The sequence below is a fragment of the Gouania willdenowi genome, chromosome 4 (assembly GCF_900634775.1).
Source record: "Gouania willdenowi chromosome 4, fGouWil2.1, whole genome shotgun sequence".
NCBI lineage: Eukaryota > Metazoa > Chordata > Actinopteri > Blenniiformes > Gobiesocidae > Gouania > Gouania willdenowi.
The window spans coordinates 22,647,947-22,665,804 of record NC_041047.1 but is presented as its reverse complement, the minus strand read 5'-3'; the positions used below and the strand labels follow the sequence as shown (position 1 = coordinate 22,665,804).

Sequence of the window (17,858 nt, the reverse complement as noted above, 5' to 3'; positions counted from 1 at the left end):
GCGAGTCCTCCTAATTTGGACATTTCATTTACACCTTACAAAAATGAAGATGCTGTGAGGTGTTACTCAAAAGAGAAGTCAATAATTGAGCAGCTGACTGATCAATAATCAAATCGATAACTATTGATAATCGAAAATTGGGTTGTGGTAAATTTGAAACTTCAGTTCTCGAAATTGATGTATACATGTACATTATGAACGTAATATACATTTATTTCATTCACATGTGTGTTCCGGCAATTTATTTTAATTTTAATTTATTTTATTATTGCAGGGCCTGAGACTGTTACCAAAAAAGGGTCGCATATGCTAGTATTTTGTGTGCGAGTGAAAATTTAATTTGGTCGCATCTGTGCGAGTGCATAGGGTGACCTTATTTTGAAAATCCAAAAGGAGGCAGTTACGCGCCGAGGCGTCCGTGCACGCATAGCAACAGAACGCCTGAGGGGCGTGCCTAGTGGACGAGGTGCTTGGGGGGTGCGGGGTAGAACGCGCTGAAGCAATGCAGATGCTAAATTGGTTATGGTGTTTATATCATATCTCGAGTCACTGTCAATCTTAACTTCATACCAAATTACGGTTCGCCAGTTAAGTCAACTATTCAGCAGCATGCATGGCTATGCTAAACACGGCCAAGGAGCGTTTTTACTGTGTGGAAGGTGTGAGCAGCACCCACACAGGAGAATCTTAACTCTAATGCTACATAACAAAGCTGCACATTTTAGATTGATCTTGTGAGGATACTCTACAGAGTAGAACACAATAATTCTCAACGGAAAGCTAATTTGTTTCTTTCCTATATCCTGTTCAGCATACTGCAAAGGGCACTGCCATTTCTTAAGTTGGTCTTTGTGAGTCAGGCATTGTTGAGTTTAGCTTTGGTGTCAGAGAGAGCTTTAGTCAGTCTTCCCACTCAGCTCTAGTCAGCTCAGTCCATATTCAGCACCAAAGACTACCATTTCCTGCCCTGGCGCCATAGTATATAGCTGACAGCAGCTTTTATAGATTTCTTGAAGGGACCCAGTTACAGTTCTGGCTCCATCCAACATGTGAAAACTTACTACATACTGCAAGCTCAAACGCACAGTGTTGTCCATTCAATTTAGCCTTTGTGTAGTGGTTTTTAGTTCAGGCAAGTGCCGAGTATGAGACGGGTTCATGCCCTGCTTAAACTGTGCATGAGCAAGATTGGAAAGGAAAGGAAAGGAAAGAAAAGCAAGATGTTGCAAAGATGGAAGTTTTCTTTAAAAGGAAGAAAAGGTTTTCATAGTCTAGTCACAGCAGTCTGAGGGGGTGAGTCAAATGTTCCTGCTGCTTTGTTTGTCAATTAGGAGTATGAAACAAGAATACATGCTGAACAGCACCATAGGAATTTAAGAACATGAACAATTGGTTGTGCTTTGAGTTCCAGGAGTAACAAAAGTTGGCCTATGAGTGAAGGAATTCTCAACAAATGATGCAAGCTCCCAGAATCCCTTTAGATCTCCTCTTTCAGCTTTTACTCCATCTATTACTATTGCCAAATACTGGGGGCAGCAGGTACTTTTCCATGTTGAAATAAAAATGCAATTTCTCACAGTGGAAAGTTGTTTCTTTAATAGAACCTTTGAGTATCGAATGGTCCTCCTTCCTGGACAGAAACTGAGGTGATCTGCCGTCGTTCCAAAGTGAAAGATGATAAAAAAGAACTGTTTAGAAGGAAAGCTATTGCTGTTGGTCGCTATCCCCTTATTGTCCTGCACAAGCAAAAATGAGCTGGGCCAAGAACTCGAACATTGTTTGGCAGTTTAAAACAAGTTAAACACTGTAAAGTATTTGATTTCACAATGAAGAAGAAAAATGCTTGTTGGGATTGTGTTTGAGCGATTCCCAGAGGGAAGTGTTTGGCTGGGGTCCTGGGCAGGAAGGGGGCCTCGATGAAAAATTGGAAATGTGTGTATTTGAAATTATTTTCTTTGGATTTGGGAGGATATGATTGATGCAGATGTTATCTTTAGCAGTGTATGTTGATGCCTTATCACACATTTTTGTTACCTCAAAGAATTTAAAAGACTTCAGGCAGGTCACAGGAAACAACCATGAATCTTTGGCGACAGTCATTACTCCTAAAAGCTGTTGTCATAGGAACCTTCGCTGTGAAGGAGATCATCTGCGGCTTTGGATCTTTATCTCGGAACTATATTGCATCTTTGGCTGCAAGAAAAGTTCTTTTGGATTGGATACAGAATCCCCCCAGTGGGCCCACCACAAAGTCCAAAGCTCCTCACTGTCAGTGTGTTTGTCTTAGTGAGAGAAACACAAAGCTTCTCACTATTAAAATGAAATATGTCCACCATCTGACACAAACACACTGTCCTCTGTCAATAATCATCATATTTATGTTGATATCTGAGGCCCAAATCTTAGCTTTGCGCGCAACTTTCTCAATTTCTGTTTTCATTTTTCACTTCTCTGTTTACTCTTTGCCTCTCTTGACCTTTTTCTTCCTTTTCGCTGTATTCCATTTCAAGTTCACGCTGTTCTATAAACTTAGTAGCCCCACACCCTTATTGTATAGGTCCATGAGCTCACCCTTTTTGGTAAAGTATTCAGTCTTCTATTACTAGTTCGGCAATATAGAGTATGTTGGACTGGCGCACCAACCAGCCATTGTAAAGTGTCTGACTCTTTGTTTTGATTTGTCCAAACAAATATGGGTCAGTACACCGAAACACTGCTAGAAAAGGTGGATTTGTGTGCATGCACGTGTAAAAAAAAAAAAAAGAGTGCAATGCAACAAAATGAACAATCACGTCAGTCACTCTTAGAGCAATAAAATTAGTAAATGGAATAATGAGCTCATTTGCACTGTGCTCGTGGCTAAATCCCTAACAGTGTTGGGGATTGCAAAGGCAAAGACGCAAACTAATAAAATGCCCAATAATGACTACCGAAATCCAAAAGGTAATTTGTACTCCAAGGGCTTTTTTTCCTAAATGTTTATAACTCTAATACCTGTCTGTACAGTAGATAAATGACCAACAAAAGCTTTTCTTTTGTTTTTGATACCATGGTTTATGTCACCTTAAACTGAACCAGAACAATGTGAGGCTACACAGCTTTTTAAACTATCAACAAGAAAGCTAATTAACTTTAGATAAGATGTCACACATATTGCCTTTATTTGTCCCACAGTGGTGAAATTTGATGTTGTTACAGCAGCAAGAAGAGTAAAAGAAAATAGCAACAACAGCATCAACATATTTGCAACATTTACATGCAGATAATTATGATATTAGGTATATTATAAGATTAGGGTACAAAATACATTACCAGAATGCTACCACTCTCCTAATGACAGATTTGATTGTAATTGTAATATTTGTTACCTCTGCCAAAGAGGTAATGTTTTTACTGGCATTTGTTTGTCCGTCCATCTGCCTCTTAATGTGGATGATTTAAATGTAATTGGTGAGAAATGTGGTGAGCTGATAGACAAAAGGAAGAATGAGTTTGTTTCTGGAGAGGACCCAGAATGTACTGCCGATACAGTATCCAGAAGAAGTTTTTTAGCAAGGATATTTCAAAAAGCTATAAATGGATTTAAATGAAATTTGGTGAGCTGATCAAATCTTGGCGGAAATTTGTACTCTTGTTCTATTTGTTCCAATACTGTATATCTATGGCCAACGTTCTATAGTTAATAGTTTGACACCTGGACATTTCTAGGATTCAGTAATTCAATGTAATCTGAATGATGAGGATAAATGCACTCTTGTCTGGGGAGGAGCTGTTTTTTTTTTTTGCTTTTTAGTTTTTTTTACTTTAGCTTATTTTATGCATCATGTGCAGTGTTTTTGGCAGCCTTTTTAGTCTTAGTCTTATGGATGAAAATACTATTTGTTTTAGTCACATTTTAGTCATTTCAAAATCTGATAGTTTAAGTCTAGTTTTAGTCGACAAAAACTCAAAAAGGTTTTAGTTTAATTTAAGGTTTTTTATTATCATTTTTTTTAAGTATTAGTCTTTACACATTAATTTAGCTCAATAAATGTTTGAAATTGGAATGAACGTTTACAGGTTGTATTACGTAGCTCCTTTAAGACTTTAAGAGAATGAGAGTCTCGTGTGTGCATGAGAGGACGAGCAAGAGAAAGGGAGCTTTAGATCCGAGGGTAGCAGGCAGATAGCCGTCTGAATGATTAGAGGTAATTTTATAGTTTAGTTTTGCTGCAAATGTTTAGTGAGTAACAGTTAATGTAATAAAGGCTGCAGCATTTCTCACACAGACCTGTGTGCTGCTTTCCAACGCTGCTGCTAAAGTGAAGGAGGTTAAACCTGGAGTGAAGGACAGTAACTTCAGCCCTGGAGAATTAACCTCCCAGTGCTCTTTGACCACCGTCAAGCTGCTGCACAAGAACAGTTAAGACATGGAGCATTAAGTCCCATCTGACCACTAAGCCCCTTTGTTGAAGCTGCCATCATGCTCCAAAAATGAATTTAAAAAACTCAATTGTGTGTATGTGCAACGAGTGACCGCAGTGGTGGGCGCGACCAAACAAGGCATTGCTGACAATCTTTTTTAGCTTTTGACAGATTACGCACAATAGGTGGAATTGTCGTATTAATAATAATAATGCATTAGATTTTATATAGCGCTTTTATCATAGACACTCAAAGCATCAAGAATTAGAATTAAGGCATTATTCTTTCACTCCATATTTAGTGGTGGTAAGTTACTATTGTAGCCACAGCTGCCCTGGGACAGACTGACGGAAGCGAGGCTGCCATAGTGCGCCATCGGCCCCTCCAACCACTCACTCGCACATTACATTCATACTCGGCAATGTGGGTGAAGTGTTTTGCCCAAGGACACAATGGCAGATGCCACTGGAGCCCCACAGTGTCACCTGGAATTCTCATCCAACTACTAACCAGGCCCAGACCTTCTTAGCTTCCAAGATCTAACGAGATCGGGCAATGACAGTCTGGGATGGCCACACATGCATTTTGAACATCTGAAAGGCCACCTAGTAACGTTTCCGTCTTGTCTCTCGTCATGTCACCAAAAACTCAACCATGTATATCGTCATGTTTTAGTCATAAAAGACCCATGTTTAGCTCGTCACCGTCTTGTTAACGTCATGAAGAAAAGGGAGCGTCAACAAAATAATTTCGTCATCGTCATCGTTGACGAAAACGACACTGATCAGGTATTAATTTGACCAATTCATGGTCATGGTACATTTCTGTTATTCTTGCCGGTAAGAAATGTATCATCTCTAACATTACTACACATTGACTGACTTTTGTGTTTGTGTGTTTGGTCACAGGCTCTAGCTGATTCTGATTTCCCCACGGTGCTGAGGCAGCTGCTGCCCTTGATGAAACCCTGTGGAGGCGAGGGCAGCTCAGCCCTTGGATCGAGGCTTGGGGAGGACGAGTGTGGGCCTGATGAGCTGATCCTCCTGCTGGTCTATCTCTACTCTCTGGCTGATGAGGCGCAGCCTGCTGGAAATGAGCAACAGGAAGAGGAGGAACTAGAGAAGCTGGAGCGTGAGCTGATCGGTGCCCTCACTCTGGTGGTCACACGGGAGACGGATCTTAGCCCACTGCTTCAGAAGCTCACTGGTAAGTGTGAGTGTAAAAACGTTTGAATCGTCTCACTGTAAGAAAGCGTGAGCAGCAGATTGTTTATTTCCTTTTTCCTGGCCTGAGTGCTGTTAATGGGAGGATTTTTATCACACACCTCACACCTCATCTCTCTTCATCTTTTAAAGTATCACTCTGTGCCCACAAATGTATACAAATGAGCATGGGAGTCTACATTCAGTGCTCATGGGTATATGTGTGAGAGAGGAATGACCCATGCAGGCCTTCCACTAAGCCAGTTGGAGTCACCTGTAAACCATGCAACTTTAGTGAAGGTCTTTCATTTGTGGTGCGCGCTCTAATAAGCACTAGTGCCTTGGTGTTTTTGTTTCCTCAGTTTGTGTGGGCAGCATTAGACCTGCTGCTGCTCTAACCAACTGGTAACTACATGGTAAAGTGTATCAAGGTCATCTCTTAAGATGAATTTGAGTCTACCTCAACACCACAGCCAGCTGCTCCTCCCAGAGTAATAGCGTCTTTAACCTTGAGCCTAAAAACACACGGCCACCTCCCTTGCCACAAGCTTCATAATTAGCCCTACTTTTAGTTTTTCCACACCTTGGCACACACTGCTATTAAGGGTTTCATCTGATATTACAGCTCGAGTTACATACAGGGCTGGTAAACCCAAGTAAAGCTTTAATATTGATTGCCTGTTCCCTCTATTTTTTCCCTTTTTTGTTCTTTTAGTCCACCTTTCCCGCTCTCATGCTTTTCCTGTTCGAGTTGGCTTAGGGCTGTTTGGAATGGAGGGGCCTCTTGGCAGGCGCAGGCTAAGAGATGTGGCTCATGTTAAAACCCTGACTCCATGTTGTAAACACTTCACTGGAAATTAGCCTGTTGCAGTGTACCAGGTGTGTTTTAGACAGCAGAAAACCCTGCGTGTGTGTATGCACCAGTATTTGGCAGCCCTCGTCTGTTATCCTGCATGTGCATGTGTGTGGGTGCGTGTGTGTTTGTGTGTGTGTGTCTGCGGGAAAGTTTTTATGGCAGTCGATAAAGTGCTTGGCCGGGGTAATGTGAAGCGGGTACTCGTCTCTCTCAGAATCCAGAGTAAAACATTGACTGTGACATTTTATTCAATTAAAAGAATGTCAAATTAATTCCAGACTTTGACTGAAACCCAGCCCTTATGATGATGTTTTTCAAGTTTCTTTTTCTCTTGTTCCCTTTGGCTGAAGACATCAGTCCTAAGGTCACTTGTATGCCGTTAATGCACATAATACATGCATCGATACTTTAGATGCAGGGACACAAGGACAATATCCGTGTATCAGGAATACCATGCAGAAACAACAGTTTAGTTTGGAACAGAGGGTAGGAAAGAGTAACCAAACACACCCAGAAAATGCTAATTACCTCCTTCTGAAAACTTAATTAAAGACCATCAACAGGAAATGATATTTCTTTGACTACTACCTTCCTTTCCCATGTTCCCTACCTTGACCTTATACATGTTATACAGTCTGCTAGAGCATGTGAAACACAAGTTACAAAGTAGTGCTTGGCAATTTCCACCCTTTACAGTTTGTAGCAAGGTTGAAACAAGGAAAAAGCCATCATAATTACTTACTTAATAGTACTACATGCAATTTGGATACTTCTGTCAACTTAACACACGTATTTGGATCATTGAAGGAAGTAGAATTACCTAGAGAAGACCCACACAAGCATAGAGAGAACAGACATTTTCATTTTTAATTTCATTTTTTAAGCAACATAGTTTAATATCTCTTGTGTATGAGAACTCGGATACTGAGATCCAACCCTTTTTCTGAACCGTCTGCTCATAAAGCCAAGATCTAAAAATTACAACAAAGCCTGAAGAAGAAATGTGTTTTTTGTTATTTGCACAGAAAAGCATTGTAAGAGTGATTTAAAATGCATTTCAATCATGTGATAAATAATATTGAGTACACAATGGGATAAGTGGTGTTGGCTTGAAACAGCAAAAATGACTGATGGCCCCTGTGAGTTCAGTCCAATGTTTGAGCATACAAGGCAAGTGAAGGAAAGCCCCAAGCTAAGGATGCACCGATCGATCTGCGGCGCCAATTTTCCAGATATTGGGGAATCTGCGATCGGCTGATCCTTGTATATGAAACCTATCATTTTGGCCGATCTTTTCCACCCTCGCGAAGATCTGAAAGTCAGCCACTGTTCAGCTGTGAAATGACTGACAGGCCCCACCCATCAGGTCATGTGCACAACAGTCACTTGGAGCACAGTCAACCTAGCATGTCAAGAGTTCGGCAGTATTACACAAAAAAATAAAGCAAAGGATCGCAATTTGTCATTTGTGTAACGCGGAAATAAGTTGTGGTGGGGCTGCAAACAAAACGCGACCTCGTTTGCCATTTTTAGAAACTACCACACTGCTGTGTATACAGCATTTGAAGCTAGCAATCAAGCTAATGCTAAAGATAGCGAAGAGTCAATGGCCCGCGGCCAATAATGCACAATAAACCTTAGAGAACAACTTACCTGCCATGTTAATTCTTGTCATTACCTGTTGACTTTTGAAAATATTACATATTACACATCCATCCATCCATTTTCAGACCCGCTTGTTCCTGTTTTCCACTGGACGCAAGGCGGGGGTACACCCTGGACAGGGCGCCAGTCCATCACAACACACAGACAGACTAACAACCACTCACACTCACATTCACTCCTACGGGCAATTTAGAGACTCAGTTATGTTTTTAGATAGTGGGAGGAAGCCGGAGTACCTGGCGTAAAACCACGCAGCATGGGGAGAACATGCAAACTTCACACAGAAAGGACTCAAGTGTCCACCCCAGGACTTGAACACAGGACCTCCTTGCTGTGAGGCGGACTGGCTAACCACTAAACCACCGTGTGCCCCAATATTATTAATCCATTATATGTCTTCTCAAATTGATTTCTTTTTGGTGTATATCTCTGAGTAAGTCAATGTGTGTTTTGTTGTTTTATGGTATGGCTATAACTTTAAAGCAAAGCCATGTTTGTCTAAGAAAAGTGTTCCACCTATTGCAGACAGGGAAATTAGCACTTAAGCTAAAACCTCCACATCCAGCAACACATGTGGAGATTGACTGTGAGAAAACAGCAACATCAGAGCTAATGACGGATTTGGAGTAGGAGCCCAGGCTATTCTCAGAGTTTGTGTCCTGATTGGCTGCTTGGAGGCAGTCAGTGGTGTAAATGGGTGCAAAGCGTGGGATGTGTGCAGCCTGTAAATAGTTTTCAGCAGTGACTGTTAATTCCTCATCCAATTGTGGCAAAAAAGTACATTAATGTTGGTAGAAAGGCAAAAATTAGTGGCACTCAGGCTTTTTTGGGGGGAGGTAACTGGTTTCCTGGTGGCTTTGGTGAAAAATTCAAGTTCTTCTTTCTTCTTCTCCTTTTTAGTTATTGCCGTGTTGCAACCAACTTGAATAGGTGCACATCACAACCTGCTGTACATATTACATGGTACTTACTTCCACATTCCATTCCTATGTACGGTGGGGCAAAAAAGTATTTAGTCAGCCGCCAGTTGTGCAAGTTCTCCCACTTAAAAAGATGAGAAAGGCCTGTAATTTTCATCATAAGTATACCTCAACTATGAGAGACAAAATGAGGGGAAAAAACCAACTTGATTAGGTGCGCATCGTCACCTACATGTTTTGTTAAATTACTTTCAACGTCCAAATTCACCGAAAAGCTAAAAAAAAAAATACATCAAAAAGTTAAAGTTCATCAGCCCTGGCTTCTTTTATAGTTGAGGACAGTTAACCAGGAATGAAAACCAGCCAATCCAAATGTTCCTCAAACATGGAGAAAAGTAATGGAATATGATGTGTCTGCAGTGCTTATGTCAGTTTGTGGGCGTAATGCTACAGTAGTTCAAATGTGCTCATTATTTACTCAAAGCTATGTCTGAAAAAGTGGAGAAGGTCAGAAAGCAGCTTTATTAGAGCTGATCTGGAATCTTGAAGTTTCATTTTATACTGTCCTGTCCCTCTCTGCCTCGGTCTCACATTGTGTTTGTTATTCATCCTGTCAGTGGGGTGTGCATGGGGCAAGGAAGAGGGGAGCAGCAGTGGGAAAGTCGGACCTCCCCAACGCTGCTGTTTGGCTTGGCACACCAAGCCAGGGCCAGTCAGGAGGACGTGAAAAGGATCACACATAACTCTGGTCACTAAAATGTCTGTCTGATTTTTTTTTTTTTTTTTCCCACTTTTTATTTAAAAAAATTTCCATCTCTGACTCTTTGCTTCTTCTCAACCCCTTTTTTCTTCTGTTTTCCCCATCTTTCCTTACTTCGCTCCAAGACCTTTTAGCTTCAAGCTGGTTGTGAAGGAAGTAGAGCATGTTGGTCAAATGATTGCGCTTGATTAAGTATGTTTCCCGTGTTGCTCTGCGTTTATGAAATTTTGTTCCAATTATTTTTAATTGGTGTTATTCCATTACTTCTTCCTCTGTTGCTCAAACACACACACGCACGCACGGGGCAAGAACTAGACTGCACGAAGTGACCAGTGACATGGCTTGTATGTTTGTTTCACCACATAAGCTGATGACACAGAGCTCAGGCTTTAATTACCAGAAGCCCATCAGCTCCTTGGTGCAGGGACTGGTTAGTCTGGGGAACATGCAGTACCACACACAGAGATGGGTTCAGCCACCCAGGTTTGAACCCCAGTATGTCTGCGTCCATGTCAACACTGTTTTTCCAACTTGTCTTATAGTAGCCTACTATTAATTAATACCCCAGTAGCAAACTTTAACTATTTATTTTGCACTTTACTAACCTGACCCTAGTGTTGATGTTTATTTGTAGTTTCGTCATTGTGATGTAACCTTTTCTGTTGCACCAGCTCCGAGTTGGAGGAATGGGACAACATTCCAGAGGCCACTATTGACAATCTGGTTATTCTGTGATATACTGCTTTTCGTGATAGCAATGGTGGACACACTAGTCCTGAGTGCTGAGTGAACTCTGCCAACTGACCCCTGGTGGGTTTGGACTGTGATAACTCCTGAATTTGGCACAGTAAATAGTTTTTGTTGCTTGAATAAGGCATGAATAAAATAATAATTGTTCTGTTGAAATATTTCCTTATTTATAGAAAATATTATTTTGTGCGTTTATATTTTTGTTCAGTGTAAAATGTGTTTTTTGGGTAACATTTGCTTGAAGTTTTATACTTAAAGGCTGACATTACAGTGGGCATCATTTTGACATAACAGCTGTCATTAACATGAATAAAGTGTCATGAAGGCTGTCATTGTTGTTTGTTACCCTAGCCCTTCGTTACCCTAACCCTACCACACGAGATCCCTCCACCTAACCCAAAAATGCCAACATAGCTCCAAAGGTGTCATGATTTAGCAAATGACACTTATTGACACCATATTCATGCTAATGACAGCGTAATGTCAGCCTTATGTATAAAACTTCAACCAAAGTGTTACTGTTTTTGTCCTTTTTGCCCATCTTGCCACCAACTGAGAACACCACGTATTTACATCCCCAATCCTGCAGCAATTGGTAACCAATGGTTGAAGCATTGCAAAAAGTCTGCATGTGGATTACTTTATATTATATACATGGTCAGACATTTTTTTTCTTTAATTTTCAGATTGGTTTGCATCACGGCGCCCCTATTGACAAGTATTCCACAGTTGTCTCTTTTTTAGGTACATAGGTCATAGGTTTAAAATTTCAGTTAATTGGCTTTCACTTGATTCATTTTTATTTAGGTAAACTATGATTTTTTTTAAATTAATTTATAGCTGTCGGAGACAAACTGGAGGCCTCAAGGTCAATTAATCTGAAATCATTTACTCTACAAAAGTTGTAAAAGGTCTATATTTCCGCTTTAAATATTGTTTTGATCTCCACCGTAAACTCTCTTTTTGACGTTTTCAAAAAGGTTTTGTGCATTGCATTGTGTATGTGGAGTCCCGTAGACGGATGCATAAAAGTGTTTTTACTTCATTCTTACTGTGATTTCTTGTGTTTCTTTGACAGAAAAGGAGGAGTGTAATTCACTTGACACCATTTTCATTCCAGTTGATTAACAGTATTCAACGTAATATCAACTCACTCTGTGAGACATTCATTCTCTGCCAGATTTAGGTCTTTCTGTGTTTGCTCCAAAATACATCCGCCATTGATTTGCTGCCACTTTCGATCCATGAAAACATCAGAAATGTGTTGAGAAGAGTTTTTTTGGGGCAAGCACAACAAATGATGGTAAGGATGGAGTAGAAAACAATCTTCTGTCTACGGGACTCCACATCCCACAATGCAATGTGTGATTTTTTTTTTTTCCCAAAAAATGTCAATGAATGGGGTGTTCACAGTGGAGATCAAAACAAACTTTGAGCGGCAATTTCAACCTTTTACATCTTTTTTCAAGGAAATGATCTTATCTGATCATTTGCTTGTCTCCAGTACTGATATTAAACCAGCAAAACCAGGAGACAAAATTATAGTATTCATAATGTTATGCTGGTCATTCTTAATTATTTCATAAGCTCAATTGATCTTAATCAATGAATACCAATTCCATCATTCTGTATGTTTGTAAAGAATTATAGGTATTTTTTCTTTTGATGTTTTCTCTTTTTGGCATTCTATTAAATTCATTGGTTGTTTTTCATTGAATGAAGTATAGCATCATATTTCCATTTTTGTATAATTGCGTTGGTAAAAATAATGATTCTTGAGAGGAAAAAACTTGTTGAGACAGCAGTAGCTTCAGTTTGTCGACTGGATTTCACCCACAGGCCCAGTGTGTAGTTTACACCTCTGTTTGCGTTATGAAGTGTGTCAGCGCTCAGCAGAGAATTCCTCTGCTTGTTATTTATGACAGGAAATGCACATCATGAAAGGTTCGTAAGCACTTATTTCTCCTCTGGGACTTGCAGTATGAAAATGGACACTATTGTCATCCCATACAGCTTTGCAGACACACACACATGCTCTTACTTAACATAGACAAGTCATACCACTCACTCACTCACATACACATACACATACACACAGGGCGGCTCCAGAGGGACTCAAGCTGAGACGGCGGCCCCTGGCCCCTGCACACGCGTCAGTGCAGCCGGCGGTCAACCGCCGACCCTTAAACGGAGGGTCAGAGGAGGAGCAGGGACAACACGCTCTAACCACTCATCTTTCATAGTTTTTGGACACCCACTGGCTCCGTAGGGAAAAAGTTTCTGTGTAACTGCACACATACAGGCCTTTACATCCCGCCTTAAAAAAAAAACCAGTGGTGGATGTTTGTGTTTAGCAGCACTTCTGTGAGCTCTTTCTCTCATGGACGTGTGGTGCGTGTGTGTCTTTTTTTTTTTTTTTTTTACCAGACTCACTGGGTTTTACGATCTATCTGCTTTTTATCTGTTGGTGCGAAAGAACTTGTTTACACTGAGGATTCCAGACTGCAGTGAAAGATGACCCATCCTAATGTACTAGAACTCTCTTTACTCCCCCAAAATGTTGCCATTGTTGCTCTTCACCTTTCTACCCTCATTTAACCTCCACATGTTACTTCCATTTTTCCGAGTACAAGGAATTTACTAATCAACAAAAACTTAATAGCAATGTTTTCTTCATACTTCATGTTCACTTTAGCTTGTCAAGTAAAGGAAAAGTAAGAAAAAATGATCTTCTATGTTTACACATTAAGCACCATGCACCTTGAAGGGCTGAACATACTGTAACATTGAACAAAACAGTAGAATATAAACTTTTCTTTTTGCTTTTTGTTTATAATAGTCTTCATGTCAGAAAATGATGATATTTTTGACTACATAAATATTTGAGTTATGTATAATATGTGTCACCATGAGTCATATTAATAACTGTCGCAATGGTGCTGATGCTGATTCGAAAATGAGAGTAGCATGCTATGCTATCGTCTAATGTTGCACTGTTTGGCAGCAGTACATGGTGGAACAACTTGTATCTGATCCACAAATGTACAAATAAATCTATACCAGCACATTAAAGAGTAACTAAACCCCCAGTTTTTTTTCTGCTAAAAACAAAAGTATTTGGTATGAAGTAGTGTTTTTGATTCTGGTCCAACTCTTGACATTTTAGTCAAAGTATTTCAATTTGGCCTATTTTGTTGTACAGATGTAAGAGTGACTTCCCTCTTTGCTGTTGGCTGAGAATGATGGTTTGTGACATTTTGGTGGGTTCTTACATCACTAACCACCACTGTTGGCCCCGCCCCTCCTATCAAAACTAGCACCTGTGGAATCTACAATCTGTTGAGTAAATTGGATCGAGAGAAGTGTGAATAAAGAGGTATAGTGAGTGTTAAATAGGTAGTTAGCATAACGTAGATTGTTCTTTTGAGATTTCATAGTATAGACTGGGCTTGTCTTAACTGCTTCAGAAGCCCTGCCCATAATCAAGACATGTTTTGAATTTCCAGCCTACATGCACATCAGCCAAAACCTCAGGGTGGAATGGGGGCAACCGTGGCTCCGTGGTAGAGTGGGTCGTCCACTAACGAAAGGGTTGGGGGTTCATATCTCGCTCTAGCCCAGTCATTGTAGTTGTGTCCTTGGGCATGGCACTTTACCCACATTGCCTAGTATGAATGAAGTGTGTGAGTGAGTGTTGGTGGTGGTCGGAGGGATCGATGGTGCACTATGCCAGCCTCTCCTCTGTCAGTCTGTCCCGGGGCAGCTGTGGCTACAATAGTAGCTTACCACCACTGTGTGTAAAGCGCCTTGAGTGTCTATGATAAAGCGCTATATAAAATCCAATGCAGTATTCTAATGGTTAGTCGTGGTTGCCAGTAAATTGAAGTTTGACCTTCCACGTCTTTCGATGCAGTGTTTTCTGGCTACGCTGGTCTCCTCAAACAGGTGAAAAACATGTTTGTTTGTTTGTGTGCTTTTGATTGATAATGTCCTACCCAGATTTGCCAAGGAATTTGTAGGTTTATTTATTTATTTGTTTATTTGTTCATTGGATCCCCATTAGCTTCCACCGTTTTGGTTGCTCATCTTCCTGGGGTCCATATACAAATGTAGATTCTAGTACATGTAAGAACAGAAAAAAATCAAAGACAGTCAAAAATATACAGAAACATTACATATTAAGATGCATCAAGACACATTTTTATTACACCAACAAGTAAATGTAAAAAATAAAAATATTTATTAAGATTGGTAAAAATATGATTTTAAAACATGTTTAAATATGCGTAAAGTTGACATGGCAATTTGGTCCAGAAGCAAAAAGCTCTAAAAAAGACAGACATTTGTAAATAGTTGGTTTAGCAAGAATATATTAGGTTTTCTGTTGATTCATTCAGAAAGCTGTATAAAAAACCATGGTAATGTGTCATTTGAGTTGTAATGTTAAGATTATTCAATTTAACTAAAATGTCCCAATATGAAGTGAATTACCATACATTTATTTTGTAGCAGTGATGTTTGGACTTTCTGATGTTAACATTCTTAAGCAACAAGCAGATATAAGAGTGATAGGTTCTGTGACAGTATTTTGGATTTGCTGCTACTCAATGAAACACGGTCCCACAATTCAGCTCGGCTCCCAGAGTCCTCCTGGGTGGACAACTCCTTCTCGGCCTCGACACCAGATGGAAGCTCTCCTGGTGCTATGAGCTGGCCGGGTCATTTCCTGTCAGGAGGCCTGGTGTTAATCAAGGTCTGAGCCAGCAGGAACGCCCCTACTCCTCTACCGCCTCCTTCTTCTTTTCTTTGTGTGCTACGCCTCTTCTCTTACAGCGCAAATAAGAAGAATTATACAGTGCCGTACCCCCACCCCCATTTCCCCCCTTTTACTTTCTGTTCCTTTTCCTCCCATACTGTACTCCTCTTTACTTTGATGTTGAGTAAACTCAGCGTGGCGGTTGTTGTAAATCTCAACCTGCGGTATCGTAAACCCAGCCATTAGATAGATAGTATGAGATAGTAAGGAATGAGTGAAACCGAGCCTTTCTTTTCCCAGCAGACTTGTGTCTGGTCATTTTCTGTGTTGTCTGTTGGGGTCCTCAAGAGTGTGATGGACACAGCTACAGATAGGCTTATCTCAAGGCCCCACCCACTCGGTTGACCTCCACACTGACCAGACACAGGCCTTAAAAGTGAGTGGGGTCATTACAGATGAGTTTGGACAGCATCACTTCTGACTCACTGCTCTTTTTACACATTTCTAAATGACTTCACTTTATTTGCCTCATCTCCAGCGACGAGATGTGTGAACTTATTAAGTAGTATGTCATTTTACAATATTCTATTGATTAACCAACTCTGGACTTCCATTAGGAGATTCATTTGGACAATGAAACAAAAAACATAAAATGTGTAGCGTAAGATTTTTTTTCTACTGTTTTTGAAGATAGATGATCAAATATTATGATAATCCTTATTAAGGGTGAACTAAAATAATGGAAATTTCAAAGTCATAAGTATTTTATCTCCTATTTAATCAGGTTTATAACTGATTAATAAATCTTGGGGCGAGTGACGCTCTCACAATCACCCAAACAGTGCTTGCTGTTGAACTACAAAGTTTGCTTTTTGGTGGGTCTTTGTTTACAAAGCTCTGTAAAGTGGTATAAATAAAGGCGTGTGTTGGACAGAATAAATGTGCAATGGTATTTAAAGCAAAATACATCAAACCTACTACGTAATTTTATCAGTAAGTGATGCATCAATATGATTAGTTTTCCGGCAATTGTGAAAATTCTATGGCTGGTAGCACATTTTTAAAATGCAATTTTTGGAGTATAAAACACCAACAGAAACAAGGAGAGCATGCAAACTGACAAGGAACAGACGGAGACATCCTGGGATTGTCTCTTACTGAGGTGACTTTCCTTTGTTGTGCCATGTTTTTAGGGAGAGAGATTCATCTGGTAGTTCCCCCTTTTTTCATGAGTGTTCACAGTTAAAAATCAACCCCGGTGTGAATCAGTGCAAATCATTTAGAACATTTCAGAAAACTTAGATTGTTATTAACTTTAAACAGTTAGGTAATGCAAGCATTAGTTTAAAGTGCATTCCGTTATTAGTGTCTAGCCCTGAAAGTGCAGCTATAATGATGATGCAACCCCTGAGCTATAAAGTCACCCTTGACGGAGCTGAAATTATAAGCAGTTTCCACACATTTATAGGCGAGTGCTTCTCCTGTGGGGACTATCTGATGAATTTGACCGTGCTGTGGAAGATATTTACTATCATTAAATCGCACTGTCAATAGACTGCTTCCTTCCAACTATTTTTCCTGTCTGGCTCTAGATCATTTCCTCTTATCTCCACCGTTCAGTCAGCCTCTCATAGCTCTGGACATCATGCTCGCAAACGCTCATTTTTAGTTGCTGACAGCAATTTGGTGTCTGCAGCGTGTCTGTGAACTCAGAGCTATCACATCCGACTTGGACCGCTTCCACTCCAGGTTTACACCTCTCAATGACGTGAGGCAGATGGAGGGATGAATGAACAGGCTGTTGGTTACTTTTCCAGCGTGTGCTCTGATTTTGGCACAGGGCACCGTTTGCCAGCACTATCGCCACCGTTATTGCTGCTATTCCCAGAGCGGAGGCGTATAGGCTGTGATAACTGGCGTCTGCTGGGAGGCCAATGTAAACTCAGACCCCCAGATAATAACTCTGTTGAACTCACACAAGTATACAAACACCAAATAACTGTGGCCTCTTGTTTGCCCTAAGGTAGAATTAGGCCATCTCACTATTGTATACTCACTCTGTACGCCAACATCCTCATCTCTAGCATCACTGGCCCAGAATACACAAAATTCTGTTTTAATGTTAACCCCATTCTGCCTGTGCTTTAAATTCCATCTCCATATTGTACCAATAGCAAATCCCAAGAAAATATTCTGTATATTTCCTAGATGGGATATATTATTTCTGCAAAGGAGGTTATATTTTCACTGGTGTTTATTTATTAGTTTGTTTGTCTGTTAGCAGGGTTACTTCCAAAGTACTCAACGGATTAAACCATGATCTGGATCACTGATCCAGATAACTGCCAATATCTGGCAAAAAGGATATTTGGCAGAGGTTTATCTCCGCATTTTAACTATTCCTAGATGAAAGCAGAGGACAGCCATATGCAGTGCTCTTGAGGGATTCAAATATAGATAATAAAGATATGTGATGTGTGGTTGATAAATGCATTCATAAAAAAAACAATCATTAAATTAGAGAAATAGTACAAAAAGTACAATT

At 40.2% G+C, this 17,858-nt stretch overlaps 1 protein-coding gene across 1 annotated transcript in view; it reads left to right on the top strand.

The window, feature by feature from the left end:
• scfd2 (sec1 family domain containing 2) overlaps positions 1 to 17,858 on the top strand; it is a 136,566-nt gene that overhangs the window by 47,829 nt on the left and 70,879 nt on the right. Inside the window, exon 5 of the mRNA XM_028445012.1 lies at positions 5,313 to 5,610. Within this exon, the coding sequence (XP_028300813.1) occupies positions 5,313 to 5,610 (298 nt within the window). The remainder of the gene's footprint in view (positions 1 to 5,312; positions 5,611 to 17,858) is intronic.